Source organism: Verticillium alfalfae, genomic scaffold (genome assembly GCF_000150825.1).
Source record: "Verticillium alfalfae VaMs.102 supercont1.1 genomic scaffold, whole genome shotgun sequence".
NCBI classification, from domain to species: domain Eukaryota; kingdom Fungi; phylum Ascomycota; class Sordariomycetes; order Glomerellales; family Plectosphaerellaceae; genus Verticillium; species Verticillium alfalfae.
Genome location: NW_003315038.1, coordinates 1,090,664 through 1,105,636, shown reverse-complemented (window position 1 = coordinate 1,105,636; position 14,973 = coordinate 1,090,664). Strand labels below are relative to the sequence as shown.

The 14,973-nt window shown below is 54.4% G+C and overlaps 4 protein-coding genes across 4 annotated transcripts; 3 read left to right on the top strand and 1 right to left on the bottom strand.

The window, feature by feature from the left end:
* Positions 1-5,204: 5,204 nt before the first annotated feature.
* Positions 5,205-6,092, bottom strand: VDBG_00349 (progesterone binding protein; the record flags this gene model as incomplete). The annotated part of the gene is made up of 4 exons (XM_003008622.1): positions 5,205-5,474; positions 5,561-5,618; positions 5,669-5,703; positions 5,803-6,092. The coding sequence occupies 4 exons, from the start codon at positions 5,891-5,893 to the stop codon at positions 5,293-5,295; spliced, it is 366 nt and encodes a 121-aa protein (XP_003008668.1).
* A 238-nt stretch (positions 6,093-6,330) lies between these two features.
* On the top strand, positions 6,331-8,082 carry VDBG_00348 (TPR domain-containing protein; the record flags this gene model as incomplete). Its single annotated transcript, XM_003008621.1, has 4 exons — positions 6,331-6,683; positions 6,742-7,421; positions 7,477-7,581; positions 7,679-8,082. 4 exons carry the CDS (start codon positions 6,331-6,333, stop codon positions 8,080-8,082), a joined length of 1,542 nt encoding a protein of 513 aa, XP_003008667.1.
* Positions 8,083-10,176: 2,094 nt separating this feature from the next.
* Positions 10,177-11,832, top strand: VDBG_00347 (hypothetical protein; the record flags this gene model as incomplete). Its single annotated transcript, XM_003008620.1, has 3 exons — positions 10,177-10,457; positions 10,648-10,884; positions 10,981-11,832. The coding sequence occupies 3 exons, from the start codon at positions 10,446-10,448 to the stop codon at positions 11,290-11,292; spliced, it is 561 nt and encodes a 186-aa protein (XP_003008666.1).
* A 1,826-nt stretch (positions 11,833-13,658) lies between these two features.
* On the top strand, positions 13,659-14,560 carry VDBG_00346 (conserved hypothetical protein; the record flags this gene model as incomplete). Its single annotated transcript, XM_003008619.1, has 3 exons — positions 13,659-13,810; positions 14,036-14,192; positions 14,321-14,560. Coding segments are annotated over 3 exons (372 nt in total).
* Between the last annotated feature and the right edge of the window lie 413 nt (positions 14,561-14,973).

Sequence of the window (14,973 nt, the reverse complement as noted above, 5' to 3'; positions counted from 1 at the left end):
CTCGCCTGGTTCCGCCGGCTTTCTTAGCCGGATTCGGATGGAAGCTTTCCGGAAGCCAGCTATTCCCATCGGACGGGGCCGGCTGCGCCATTCTGAGTATCGAGGAGCAAAGGCGTCATGCAACGCGTTGGGCTGTTCTGGTGACGCCCTTGGCCGGCCCGGTGATCGGGGACGATGATACCAGGGGGCACCCAAGGACTGTCATCGGCGCCAGCATCATAAAACTTCAAGATATTCCAAGGCTTCGGAATACCACGAAAGAGGGACGTCTCGACACCTGGCGTAAGGGTAACGTCGGTGAGAACATCCTGCCAGGCAGATGGAAGGGCCTCGGACGCGAGGAACCTATTCTCGCTACGCTCGTCAGGTGGTACGGTGGACCAAGTTGCGAAGGAGAGGGAATGAGATCCAGGGGCTGAGCCCAATGAAGGACTAAGAATAGTTGTTAGGATCTCATGGTCTGTTATGCGACGCAGAAGAGGATGGGCGTACTGGGAGACTGTCACGGTCATGGGTGGCATAGGACCCCGAGGCCTTCGACATGATTTCCAGGGACAGCGATTATCAGTGACTGTGGGGGGTGGGGTGGCAAGGCAACGTTGAAGGCTGACTTTGTGACGGGAGTGGCGAGATTGGCGAAGTCACTTTCGACGCGCGGGGTGCCTTGGGGTGTCGGATCTAGTTGTGAATGCTGCCGCAAACAAAATCACATTGATGGCATAGTGCGAGCATAGACGAGAAGCAAAGCTTTGAGCTAGGTTGGTCCAAGAACGTGCCTGGAGGCTTTGAATTGTCGGAATGGCTCTGTGAGAGCAAGTGAAAGAACGGGCCGTGTGAAAGCGAAGCTGGGGTGGGAAGGGAGGACAGAGGGATTATCGAGGTAAGGCGCAGGAATAGGGAGCAGGGAGGCTCATCAGTCGTGAGGCGAATGGGACAGGCAGAATAGCCAGGAGGAACCGTCAAGCGTCTCTCTGCCTCTTTGGATCAGAGTCTGGAATTGAAATGTAAAGAGGACGAAGAGCATCCCACGTAGGTAGATCGCTACGTCGATGGATGGAATGGTGTATTGATGAAGAGGCGGCTCCCGCCCGACGACATCGGCGTAGTGATGATGATGTGAAGCAAGTGTACCCGACCACATAACAAGACCGCGTGGGCATGCAAGTTGAAACGAAAAGTGCAAATGCAAGTGCGAACAGTCCTGGTCCATCACCTCATGGTGCGAGAGTGGGCAGGATTCGCTTGGGCAGATGCGACCTCGAGGTGTGGTGGTGTTTGGCAAAGAGGGGTGGAGGTCCAGGTGGGCGGCAGCTTCCTGTGATCGAACCCCCCAATCGCATCGCCGTCCAACAAGGAATTATGAGGCAACCCACAATAGATTTTGGTGAGGAGCGGTTGCCTTCCCTCGCTAGTCCGCCCTGGGCGTTCAACTGCAGCTCATGCTTGTCCAGGACTCCCGAGCTGGTTTCGCAAGAAGTCTCAACTCTCGGTGAGGCATCTGCTCAGTGGGGAGCCAATCAGAGATACGCAGATGTATTTAGGCAGCCACTGTGGACCCCGGCTGAAGAAGGCAAACAGAGTGGGTGTATGAGCCGCGGTGCGAAACCGTCACCTCCTGTCCGCACCCTCGATGTCCGCTCGCGAAACTGGGCGATTTCAAGAACTTGCTGTCACGCGTGTTCACCCTTCTTCCACATCCCTCTTGCGCAACCTGAGACTGCTGAGACGGTCAGCTGATGTCATGGCATGCGGTGGACCTCTGTCCATACCCACGGCGAAGCTGCGAGCTGTCCTCCGAGCCCCTCAAGTTCAATACAAAGTCTTGATGACGGCGCTTCAAGTCACTGATGTAGTCTGTCAGAGGTTCACATCGACATTGCAGGGCGCCTGGGCTGTTCTTCTTTGGGCAATTTTGGTGCTAGCGGCTTCTTCTCCCGATTGTGTACTCACCTCTGGAGGTAACTTGCTGGCCAGAATTCTATACCGGGCCATGTGATATCCTTGCCTGCCTGATACGATATAGTCCCACTTGCTCCTGTCTCCGTGCCTCACAGTGCAACTTCAAGGCCATGATCTCGTCTGGCAGATATTTCTGCAGGAGAACTCAACAAGCTATATTTCCTTGTTCGCCCGTCAGTCACAATCAACCCATTCAAAAGAAGGAGTCCGCGCAAGCGATGCAAGACTGTCATCGTGCTCTTCATCAAGCCCACGTCAGGCTCTTTGGTCGCCAACTATTTCCCAGGTCATGTCGCTGAGGAGCAGTCTCCGTGAAGACCTACTTTTTGCAGAGCGCAGTCGACCACGCACACGGCACTTTGCATGTGCACATGGGTCGATCATCTCTTCCCGGCTTTGGTGAGGCACAGGGATCTTGCGAAGCGCGAGTGCGACGTAAAGATCAACCGTCCAGACATGTTGAAGACAGGCAGCTCCTAGAGACCCTGGACACAGACTGCAATTGACCTAATCCCTTGATCTACGCCAGCATTCTCAAGCCTTTGCTACCCCCTGCCTCGGTCCTGGCTGGCGTTTCTCCTGGCTTCTAGGCTCATGGTGTCAGCGGACCGCTTCTTCCGCGAATGCGTTGTTTCCCCCTGCGTCTTATCTCTACCCTAGCAGTCTTCCTTTTCAGACTATCTGTTGTCTTTTGAACGACTTCACCAGAGTCCCAAAGCAGCAAATAATGTAAACGCGTGGTTTGAAAAGTTCCATAATTTCTGTTCTGACATGCCTGGCGAACCTTGTGCTTCAACAATGGCCTGGTGATGGTTGGAAAACGCAGCCACCTTCTACTCATGTCTGCCTGTCAAAGTAAACGAGCCAGAATGTGATCTATGATGCCTTTAACAGTCGTTATCCGGTTCAAAAACCGACGTTGATCTCGTGACGATGATTTTTGTAACCAGGTCCATTGCAAGAGGCCACTCGCTCTAACCCCGTGTGCGATGGTCCCTGGCTACCCTGGGACTCGAGACGTATAAGCAAACTGCCGTTGTCTTGGCCTCGTCAGTACATAGATGCATGGGTCGAACTCAGGGACCTGCTGTGATGTCGGATTATTTGGTTGCTCGAACATAAACCCGGGCCTCAACGTCGAGAGCTACAGCATGACCGTAGCGCCACAGTCTTTGGAATTGACCTACTTTACAGTGTACGTGGTAATTTCGTCTGGTGTAACCCAGAACATCATGTTGACAATCTCAAGCCCCTGTTTCACCGTAATTCGCGGGTAGCGGTATCAAGTCTCCCCAGTCACCCGTCCGTTGCAGGTGCCAGATCAAGGTTTTTTGGCCTGGCAGACGCAGTAATACACATCAGGCATTTGCAGTCTGGCTTGGAAGATGTGATGTGTCAACACCCGAGGTCAAGTGCGTTGTTAAATTCGGCAGACACGCTTTCTGTAGGCCTTGAAGGGATATGCGTGCGCTGGGAACCGACAGAAGCGAACATCCAACGAGATCTATGCAAATTTGACCAGGTCTGATCGCACACTGTACTTCGAAATTCACGGCGATAGTATGGTCCTCTGTGACTCGGACGCAGTTCACAGGACGGAGAGAAGTCAACTATCTCGCACGGCGGGGTTGGAATATGTGGCGATAAAAGGAGCCACAGGGCCTCACGCAATGACGGGCAACTTGGACCACTACCCCATCGGTTCAAGGTCCCAATAAAAATCCACTAGATTCTATTCTTTTGAACACAGCAACTATCGCAGAATCGGGCGAGTCTCGACGGTCCTAAGACGAAGTAAGTTGAGCTGCAAGAGGGAGGTGTAATCCGTCTGAGCTTCATCCTTCCAAAACATTTCACCAGCTGACAATCCATGATATAGGGAACAATTCCACTATACTGGCAAGCTACGATGTGCGATTGGGAAGAGTTCCTATTTACCTGCAGCCACTCCATCGTGAAGCTCAAGTCATACTGTCACTTCGCCCGCAACGACCCCCACCACCAGTGCTTCAGCGTCAAGGTTCTTCGACACTCGTGGCGGCAAGGTGTGCCGTGTGAGAAATGCCTTCTGTCCTGGGCGCCCCGTGAGAGACGCGAATACTCTCGCCACCGACTCATCCGAATCCCGGAGATGGAGGAGCAGACGTGAGCCTGTCGATAGGCTGTATACACTGCCAGAGACGGTGGAAGTATGCCACTAGTGTGATTATGTGGGGAATCTCGAAATTGTGGCAACGCCGACGTCTCAATCAGCGGCCAGTGGGATGCAGTTGAATTGAGACTGCCTTCAGAAGGGGGCTGGTTGTTACTTTGCTCTCGTTGCATATGAGACGCTACATCGAACATCAAGTTTGGCCGAGCCTAGACGTAGCGAACATGGTTGACCGAGTTGTCGGCGGTAGAGCGACTGTGAGAGTTTTGGTCGGGAAAAGCTGTGAGATTTGCCTCTGTTGCGTGTAGGATGTGGAGGATACCATCAAGTGAATTCTAGTGCATCGCCTCTTGGGAACTCCGTGACATGTGTCCCATTCTTCGGCGACGTCACCTAATGTACCATGGCCAGTTCGACTTTATCGTGACCACCGAGCCACGTCCTCAAGCACAAGTCTGGGATATGCCAGTCACATCTATGTCGTAGCATCGGCCTCACACTCGGTTAGGGTGTCAATCCAAGCGTGAACACAATGTTGACGAGTGTCAGATTCCCCGATTGAGCGCCGTACACCGGCCCGCTGTGCAACGTGACCATGCAGAGTCCCGGTTGCACAGCTAGTTGATGTCGAGGATGGAACAACTATGCAGTAGCTGACTCCCTTCGACACGGTGTTCGACATAGCTTTCCAGAACCAAGCGCACACTGTCCCAGTTCTGCTGGCCTAGTTCTCCCTGAAGCAGAATGTAGAATATTGCAGTATATTGATGGCGAGCTTTCTGCAGACTGTTGCCATCGGACAACTATTTGATTGCTCAGCCCGCCATGCCTGCATGAAGATTCAGTATATTGGCCCGGAACTTATGCGAAGATGTGCTCACTTGGAGGGATGCTGATAACAACCCGATGGCTGCGTGCATCTCCAGAAGCTGTCGGGATGGACTGCCATAAATTCACTACCGCGCTCTAAACAGTAAACAGCTGCCGATTTACGTAGTCGACGCAGGTTCAAACGGACCAGACGAGGTCCTGCAACCCAGCCATGATTCATGATACGGTGATTCGGCGCGCACAACAAAGTGGTGGCAGAGTTCGCAGTAGAGTTTCATCTATTCAATATGAGCGTACTGCTACTCAGATCACACCACACATTCTGCATGAAAAATGGCCATGATTCACTATCACTCTTTGTTAGTTGCTCCAACGACGTAGCCCACAACGTTGTAGCGCTTCGAAAAGTACGTGTTCCAGTCATCTAGCGTCGACTTCTCCTTGTCGTCCAGGTCATGCCACTCGGGCCTGACATCCTCAATTTTGGTCGAAGTCTTCCCCAGGGCGCGAGAAGCATCCTTTCCGGCGAAGACTAAAAGTTACAATCGTCAGAATGAGGCACCGCCATGAGGGAAAGAGCAGAAGACCGGATCGCCAAGTGAAGAGGCGGGTACTTGCCATTGTAAGAACCCCCTTGCTGGTATGCCTTATTTCCGGTCACGTCGTAGACTTTGCCCTGCGTCATGTCAGAAGGAAAAATTGCAATGCCTCGAGCATGTAACAAACCTTGATGGCGACGTAGCACTTTCCACCATCAACTCCTGCGCCATGCGTTAGTCCGCCATGAGATGAAAAATCTAGCGTAGCACAATGGTTTGGAAATTGTCGTCGATGAGATCGACCAAATTCGCCAGACTTACCATTTGCCGCGGCAAGCTCCTCCAGGGTGATCGGGTCATCCTTGGGAGGGGCAAGGGTGACTGGCACCTTTGGCTCGAATCTGCCGGCCATCTTGAGGAACGCCGGTCAAGGTGGGGGTTGAGGCTTGTGTGACGAGCTGAGACAGGACTTCTGCCTCTGAAGATGAGTTCCAAGAGCGCCGACCTCTACACTGCGAAGGCCAGGCGAGAATGAGCTTAGACAGTAAAAGTTGGGGTAAGGTAGGTAAGGTAGAGTGCAATGAAGGGCATCACCAGGATGAAATCCCCGCCAGTTCAGTGCGCAATCGAAGGCGATTGATTGATGGCGGGGCATTGTTGCGCCTGTGAGCCTCGGACAAACGACGCTCGGTTGATTCGCCAGAGCAGGGGCTCCGGCCCCACTGTAGCTGTGACGTCTCGAACATTGGTTTTGAGCTTCGGTCCATATCGCGTTGTGCATTGTCAAGGGTTCCTTCAAGCCATCAATTCCCACGATAATTTGGCGCTCGATCCAAGCGCAGCGCCATCATGTCGGCCAGCCTCATCAGATCAATACAGACTCTGAATAGGTCAGCCATACGGAGTTCTTCTGCTTCGGCACCTGGATTCTGCTTGATCGCCCGGTCGCGACCCATTGCCCGACTCGGATCATCTTGTACCATTGTCGACAAATTGCAGAAGCGCCATCAGACCACATCGGATAGGCCTCCAGATGCAAGGAAAGCCGTAAAAAGAGGCACTCCTCCGCCTCCGCCTCCTGGGTTGATGCAGTTCCTGCGCCGAGCGCTGACATTTCGCGGCCTATTTTCCTCTCTCACCCCCAACGGTCTCAAGATCCTGTATCGACAGAGCCCCATTGAGCTCGTGGCAGCTTTAGCTATGTGAGTGCATCAGTCCATGTTGGTTTTAAAGGAGACTCACCAACGTCATTGTCGCCAGTCTCGCCGGCCTGCTAGGCATATCAGCATACATCATCAAAGTATGCATCGAATACTTCTACGCACGCCAGTTCACCAAATATCCTGCGCCGATCGCAAAGTCTCTCCGACGAGCCCTATACTATACCAATATGAGCCCGGACCCACAATTGGCCAAAAAGTGGTACAAGAAGGCTCTGGAGCAGTGCGATGAACTGGGTCTTGATCCGTATTCTGACGATGTGCTGGGCATCAGGATCCAGACAGCGGCGTGGCTCGAGAAAATCGGCAACTACCAAGGAGCCATCACTGTCTTGGAAAGCATAATGAAGGACTGCACAAAATGGGTGGGCGTAATGGAGACGGGTATCGCAGACGAAACCATCGACAAGTCAGGCGTCGTGCCCCCGAGTCAGGCCACACACGGAGATGGCGAGCAAGATACCCAAGAAGCGGAGGAAGAAAAGCCGGAAAACCTATGGCACAAGCGTAACAGGTTGCTAGCTAAAGCTGTCGGCACTAGCACAAAGCTGGGGGAGCTCTACGCCGACAACCACGTCAACGACTCGGACAATGCTCACGCTCGTCTGACATGGGCTGTGGAGACCGCTCTTTCGGAGTCCAGGCGGCGGTCAGCTGAGGGCGTCAAGCCTGAGGAGGGCAAATGGCTAACCCCTGAAGAATTCGGTGGTGTCATGGAGTGTGAGTAGCTCATCGTGTTGTCAACTCATAAATCATCTGCTAACATGAAGTCTAGCTCTGGCGCAACACTACGAGGCAAAGGACCAATTCCACCTTGCTGTACCGCTTTTGTTCCAGGCCCTACGCCTGTGCCAGAGCCCATGTCACCGTCCAACCATCAGTATGTGAACACCTCCTTGACTGGAATTGATATCAACCAGCCTCTATCTATTGCGTATATGTTATTTCAGGGCGAAGCCTTACTGATCACGATACAGTGAACAATCTTGCAGTTTCCTTCGCACAACACCCAGTTCTGAGCACTCCGCATGCCATTCCGGATGCGCCGGCTCCTTCGGATGCCCTCAGCAGCCCCGGCATGCCCACCACGCGGGATGGACTGCTTGAAGCGGCCTGGAACTGGGCCAAGAACGCTAGGCGGCATGCCAAGGATGTTGAATCCAGCGAGCGAACTCCGGAGTGTGATCAAGCCTGTGCTGTGGCGCTGTCAAACATGGCAGACATTGCCTCACTGCGAGGCAACGCCACAGAGGCCGCTCGTTGGTTCAAGGAATGCATCGACTTCAGCAAGAAGATTGGGTTTCAAGAAGGCGTCGCTCAGGCGGAAGCTCGCTTACAAACACTTAAGACTGCCAACCAGATGCGAAGCCCGACAGCTTGAATATACCGATGAGACATCTCGCGACATCGACGTTGCTGCACCAAAGGCCTAAACAACTAAGAGCAACATATTTCACTGCAGATTGTCATGATCTGGAGCTTCAACTTGTAAGAGATGCCGGTCTCCGTTTAGACACATGTCCGAGTCGAGGTCTCTCTTTCCGGAGCTGTACGAGCCACATATCGGAGCTTTGCGGCCATGCTCTTGCTCACGTGGAGCGTAGGATCGAATGGCATCCTGTGTTGGGTATGACATTTGGGAAAGGGAGGGGCGTGCCAAATAGGAAGTGCAGCAACACTGGTTCTGCCAACAGCACAGGTATAAGCATTAGGACGAGGAGCCCGGCAGCGAGACCGCGACGCTGAAACTCGGCGCTCAATGGGCTGGCAACGAACACTGTCATACTTTGACTCATAAAGCAAATCAGAACACCAGGCTCTCCTCCAGCCTGACGAACCCTACCCCCCCTCACACTATCGAGAGGACGTGATACAGCGGCGGCGCTAATGATTGGGTGACCCGAGAAAGTGCCTTATCGAGCATGCCAAACTCTGCTTATGGCACAGAAGGGGCTTGATAGTCCGACCAAATCACACCAGAGATCACATGTGTTCGGGACACGGGAAGCCGGCCGGATCGAAGAGGCGATGGTGACAGACGCCAGGTCCTGCGAGACCCTGCAGATACATTGGAGTCAGAGCTGCTATAGTTTGTCTTGCAATTGGAAGTGGGATGCTCAAGCCTCATCCGGCAGCCGTAGCTCACTTCCAGACTAGGGCCGCTGAAAGGCCACAGAGAGTGCAGGCGGAATTCCGCTCCTGTTTGACGAGGGCAACGCCCCGGGCACCGTACTGGTTAATCAGAACAGCATTGCGATTGCGATAGATCCAGCACACCTCGGGAGGAATTCTGCCCTATTTCATTGCTGCGAGTCAAGGCCAACAACACCAACCCCAGGCACTTGGACAGGCCACGACGGGCAGAGTGGCGCCTTCACTGGCTGCGTCGACCGGGGGTGGATTGACCACGTTGTTTTCCCGCCCACCCAGCAGTCGTGTGGGCCATGGATTATGGAATAGTAAGCTCTAGCCGTCGTGTGCTGTATCATTCCACGGCGCTGTCGAGAGTCCTCCATCCCCGTTCCGCATCCTTCTGGCGTCTGCCCCCCTCATCCTATGTCCAGCACACATGGGTTGCGCAGCTTGCCAACCGGCGGCACCGTTCGTCAAGGAGGGCCTTGGGGAAACATCGCCTGCATCATGCTACAAACACGCCCCCCTCATTCCCTCCTCGCCCCCTCGAGCGCCGCAGATTTGACCTCTGGTGTTCAAGTTTCGCCGCCAAAAAGCCCCCCAAAAGTCGGGAATTGCAATTGCATCACACCCTTGTCCTTTATGCGCTCACACCCCTTCCTTGTCGTTGAATGACACCCTCAACGTACTGGCCCTTGACATGTCAGTCGCACCCATGGGCCGCCCTTTGACAAGTCACCGACGGCTGTGTGCTTCAACACACCGACCCAAGTCAATCCCGCCGGAACCCACTGTTGATCGCAGTGAAGGCTTGGTGTCACTCTCGTGAATGGAGGATGGGGCAAATGGCGGAGTCCCCGCTCATCCTCGACAAGGTGTGATTGACCGTCGACATCAGGCTCTGCCAGCAACCACGACCACAAAATGGACTTGGCATCTAGAGCACAGGCGGAACAACCGGTCGAAGATCAATCTGAGTTGATCTGGGCACAAGCATAGGCGCGAGCCTCGTCCCTCACACTAATCGGGCATCTCTCGGATCAATCGCACGTACATCGCTACTTTAGATCAACACTGCCGATGGGCGAGGAAACATGGGGTGGAATGAGTGGAATGGTACCTTGCCCCCAGCGTGTGTCTGCCTGCAGTATGGCCGCCACTTTCCCGAAGCTGGTCATGGCTGCACCGACATGGCATTTCTTCAGCATAGTCCCTAGTACAGCCCAGCCCAGTCCAGTCGGTCCTAGTCGGTCCTATCTGGACATCTGCTACATATATATATTAAGCCGCCCTCAGGCTGCCCTTTGTGTCTCCGCCTCACCCTTGAGACCGCAAAGAAACGACAACTATTCGACTGCGTCTTTACCTTGGCACACGACTATTGTAGCCATTACAGATTTGAATAGGGACCAGGACCAAATAACCCACTGCCGCCACTCGTACTCTTGGCCTTCGAAGGCTGACACCACTCGCGAACGCTTCAGCATGAAGAACACGGCAGCACTCGACATAGTGGACGCCAATGTCCTGCTCGATTTCGATTCGCGTTATGGCTATGATGAGACTGACCAGTGCCTGAATTCATCAGCGACATGCAGGACCGCAAACTCCATGTCATCAGCCGTACGTTCCCCCTACTATGGTCGCTCTACGCCTTTCTTGTCGATCCCCTCGGGCCACTTGCCGGGCCATGGTGGGGCTGCGGAGTTCCGCTCCGACACCACGCCGGACACGGTGAAGGCAGAGACGGCTGGCGGAAATGGCCTGGCGCCGAAACCCCATCAAGCACCGAAGCTAACGGTGTTGTGTACAGTTCGACATATCCACAATGTCACACATGGGCAGCAGCGACACTCTGTACCCGAGTCCTCTCAGTTCGAGGCGTGTCACCGCCTCGCCACAGCCCATATCAACCGACCCTCCAGAAAGGTCGGCTGACGAGGCGTACGCATCATCGTCGTCCGTGGCGGCGTCAATAGCTACCGCAAAGCCCACGGCGAAAAGGAAGCGAGAGAACAGATACAAAAACGCAGCTCCTTCGGTCCTCTCGGTAAGCAATTCTGCAAAGCATGCCAGTCTCTCAGTTGTGTTTGCCGCCCACGGCCATGGCGTCTTTTCTTTGGGCTGTTGACTGACTTTGCAAAAGCGACGTCGGGCGCAGAACAGGGCTTCACAGAGAGCTTATCGCGAACGGAAGGATCAGCGCATCAAGGATCTTGAGCTGCTGCTGTCAGAACAGAAGGAGAAGAGTGAATCGCTTGGACAGGCATACGCAAATCTACATGCTGAGTACAGTAAGCTTCGAGCAATGCAAAGCCGGCCTCGACAGCCTCACCCTCACCAGCAGATTCCCATGTACGGGACGCCGGCCATGAGTGGGATGGCCTCTCAGGCAAATATGAGTTACATGCCGGAAAGCAACTTCGTCTTCCAGACCATGGCAGATTTCTCTCTGTGAAAGAGATAAGACAGGTGCAAGGGGGAACATGAAGTACGGCCGGCTCACTCCTGACGCCGTATGCATCAGGAGCATCTGACCATCCTCGGCGTCGGTGTTTTGCGGGAAAGACGTTAGGCTGGAGCACGAGTCACGAACTCGCTATCGAGGAGTACAGAATTTCGGCGTACCTGATCATGAATTTGGTAGGGCGCACCAGATGGAGCAGGCATACAGCAGAGGTATGAGCTCGACGGACAAAGACAACGACGACTATCCTCTGGGCTCGGTCAAGGCGTAGGCGATTTGGAGTTTGGCGAATGACGTATGGACGCACACTTATGGGTTTGAACTAGGTTTATCTTTGGGAAAGGGTGCAGCTTGTGTGATAACCTACTCTTTTTTTTTTCTTCTTTGGGATCAAAAGGAGTTCAACGTCTCATGGGAGGGCAGACGGACGGGGACTGGCTATCTGGGCTGGTGTGAGGGGCACACCACGATATGGAAGTAATCGCCTGTTGAGCGGCAAACCGAGAAATTGCAAACAACGCCGTAAAAAGCAACAAAGCAGATATGGCTGTGAGCAGTGACTAGCATGTTCATGCCCCTCATGCTCCGCAGTGAAGATAATGCGCATGAGGAGATTAATGATATGAGGTGATTATGGCGTTCCAAGGCCCTCCATCACCCTGGGGCATGGACGAGTGATAGACACTGATTGCGCAATCAGAGGGGGGAAGCCGCGGTCGGAAAAGACGCCGGAGCCGAGCTGGCGATTTGGCGTCTTGCTAAAACATCCTTATCGGCGCATCACCGATCAACCGTCAGCCCTCTCCGAGCTTGATCGTCGAGTGAAGGGGGGAGCGGGGACCCGGCCATCCTGGAAGCCATTGGCCAATGACGTGTTCACAACCGCAGAGCAGAAGCTACGAGATGACTAGGCAACAGAACCGGACATTTTGCGAGTCAGGTCTTTCGGTCACAACCTGTCGGGCTGTTTTCTCGTAGGTCGGAAAGCGAGGGGAGGGGGCTCTTTGACAAAAGGAGTCCTATCGTCCCCGACAACTCCGAAGATACGAAGGCATCACCATCGCAGCTTATCACGAGGATGGGATGGGAGAGATGTGGCCTTTTCCGTGCCCATGGGCCCCGGGGGAAAGAGTCACTTCGGCAATTTGAGGCGAAGATCTGAGGTCCAGGTGGTTCTCACGATGGAGTCACCGCAAGGGTCAGCCGCAGTCGGAGCTGGTCAATTGCCTGCTAAGGAAGGCAGCGAGGTCACCTGCCTCGTTGCTCGGCGGGGCCATGGAAGAGCACGGAAATGCGACTTGAGGCTGAGACGTGGCCAGAACGCACCCATCGCAGCATGCGGGACCCAGAGTCCCAGATCGCCAGCATGGATAACAACTCACAACGCATCCACAGTGTATCTAGTATGAGTCAATGAACCTAGAGTCGTGGAATTCGCTTTCGGCGACGGGGCGGGGGAGGGGCATGGTTGTAGTCATGAAGCACCTTGATGTTGCGATTCTGTTGAGGCCGACGGAACCTCTTATCGACGAGAGGGTACCCCCAAAGCACGCTGAACAGACTGGGTCGGCAGTGTACCGGTCTAGCGTCTTGAAGGTACTCTGGTATCCACTACCCCGCATTCTCGCCACGCCTCAGGGCGCAGCTGTGTACCTGGGACCCCGGATTACAGTGGGCCCAGTTGCGTCACACGGCTGCTCACAGGTAAGAGCGTTCCGTCAAGCTGGGAGACAGATGCCATCGCTGGACTCTGTCGGCAACCGTTCGCTAGTCTTCAATGAGGTGCATCCAACGCAGAAGACGGCTTTCATGCACCGGCATCGGCAAAACTGGCAAGCCAATGGCGTGTGGGCAGGAAGAAGAGACGGAGAGAGAGAGAGAGAGAGAGAGAGCGCGACCGGACAAAGGCTCGGCTGGTCTGGAACGGGTACCACCTCATGGTCGTGCGAGTCGGCCCACGCCAGCCGTCGTCTCGTCGTCCACCTTGCGTCAGGTCACGCGATCCCCGACTGACCCCATCAGCCTCTCATCCGGAACGCTCGCGGGACTTGCACTGTCGCTGCCGCTGCCCACCTTTTTCCCTGTCCCCGCCTGAGGCGGCCCCCTCTCAGTCGAGCTGCCCACCCCCTGGCAATGCACCATGGCGGCAGCTCGCCAGGTGATCGCGTGATCTGATAGGTTGCTGGTTGGCTTCATTCGCTGCCCGCTCAAAGCGTCTGGTGGGTAGCAGCTGCTGCAGCAGCAGTAGCCCATGAGCTGGTGTTGCTCTACGTAACCCGGAACCATCACCCATTCAGACATGGAATCGTCTTCTTATTAAAGCTCCCCCTCCTTGGACTTCCTCTCCTCTCCAACTCGCCCTTCTCTCTTCCATCATCACCACAATCTCAACATCATCCCACGACCAATTCGACTGCAATCATCCAATCCGTCTCTCTCCCCAATCCACGCTCCATCAGTACTCACCTCTCCCGCGCTCTCTACCTCTCTCCAATTCCCACTCTCACCAGTAAGTCATCCTCAATGTTCTTCCATAAACCTTGAGCCCCGCATCCCCTAGAGTCCTACCCCTCTCGGTGTGACACTCTGGTTGCGTCGACCCAACATCCGAATCAACATCTACCTGGGCATCTCCATCAAAACTTCATCAAGTGCATCATGAATGCACGTTCTCGAAGCACTCGCCGGCACTGAGGCCCACCTACGTAGTTCTTCGCTAACAAGCCACGCCCAGTGACTCGCTCGCACAAGTACAACGACCGTGACCACGCCGGCCTGGCCGACGGTACTGCCGCGCCCCAGGAACACCTCCCTCGCTACTTTGCCAAGCACGGCCACGAAGGCGTCGACCCTAAGAAGATGAAGAAGAGTGGAGGTGGAAAGGCCAACTGGTAAGTCATTCCATATATCGTTCCATTCCCAGTTTCAGGGAAGCCTCAGGCTGCTTCACCTCCTCCATTCATCAGATCATCAAGCGCATGACATGATTGACAACACACTGACACTGGATATTCCAAAGGGGCAATGCTGGCGATGAGATCGTTGATGAGGACTTCTCATTTGCCAATCCCCGTCGCCGCTCCAACAGCACTGGCTACGCCAACCAGCTCCTGTCATTCCGGACCAAGTTTGACGTGAATGAGCCCGAGCCCGTCTTTGAGGAGAGCCTCCACGGCCCTACCGAAGACGATGCCGGGCGCGGAGCTCGCGAAGACGGAGACATCGGAGAGTGACCGATCCTCCGAGGATGGAAAATCCTCCCAACACTAATGCACCTCGCCCTACGTCGGTGGGCGCCGGCACAAACACTGGTCGCGCGAGGCTGTTGTATTAATTATCACGAAATCTATTATTTACGACAAAGGAGGCGTCTCAGTGACACATGGGGTGTCCTGGGATTAGGCCTCCGGGATCGGTGTACTGGCGGTTGGCTTTTGTTATTTGAAGAATGGGAACGGACTCAAGCGATGAGGAACAGGTTGTCTCGTCCTCTTGTCTTGTTTCTTAACATGCCTCGGCGGAGGAAACCAGTTGCGCTCGACGATCTCGACGAAGGTGACGGGCAGTTCCACCATTGTATCATCACACACACCAACCGCCCATGATCTCAGACAATAGATCATGCCTGTAATGTCTGCTTCTTCCATGGTGACTGCCGAATCGTATGCATCT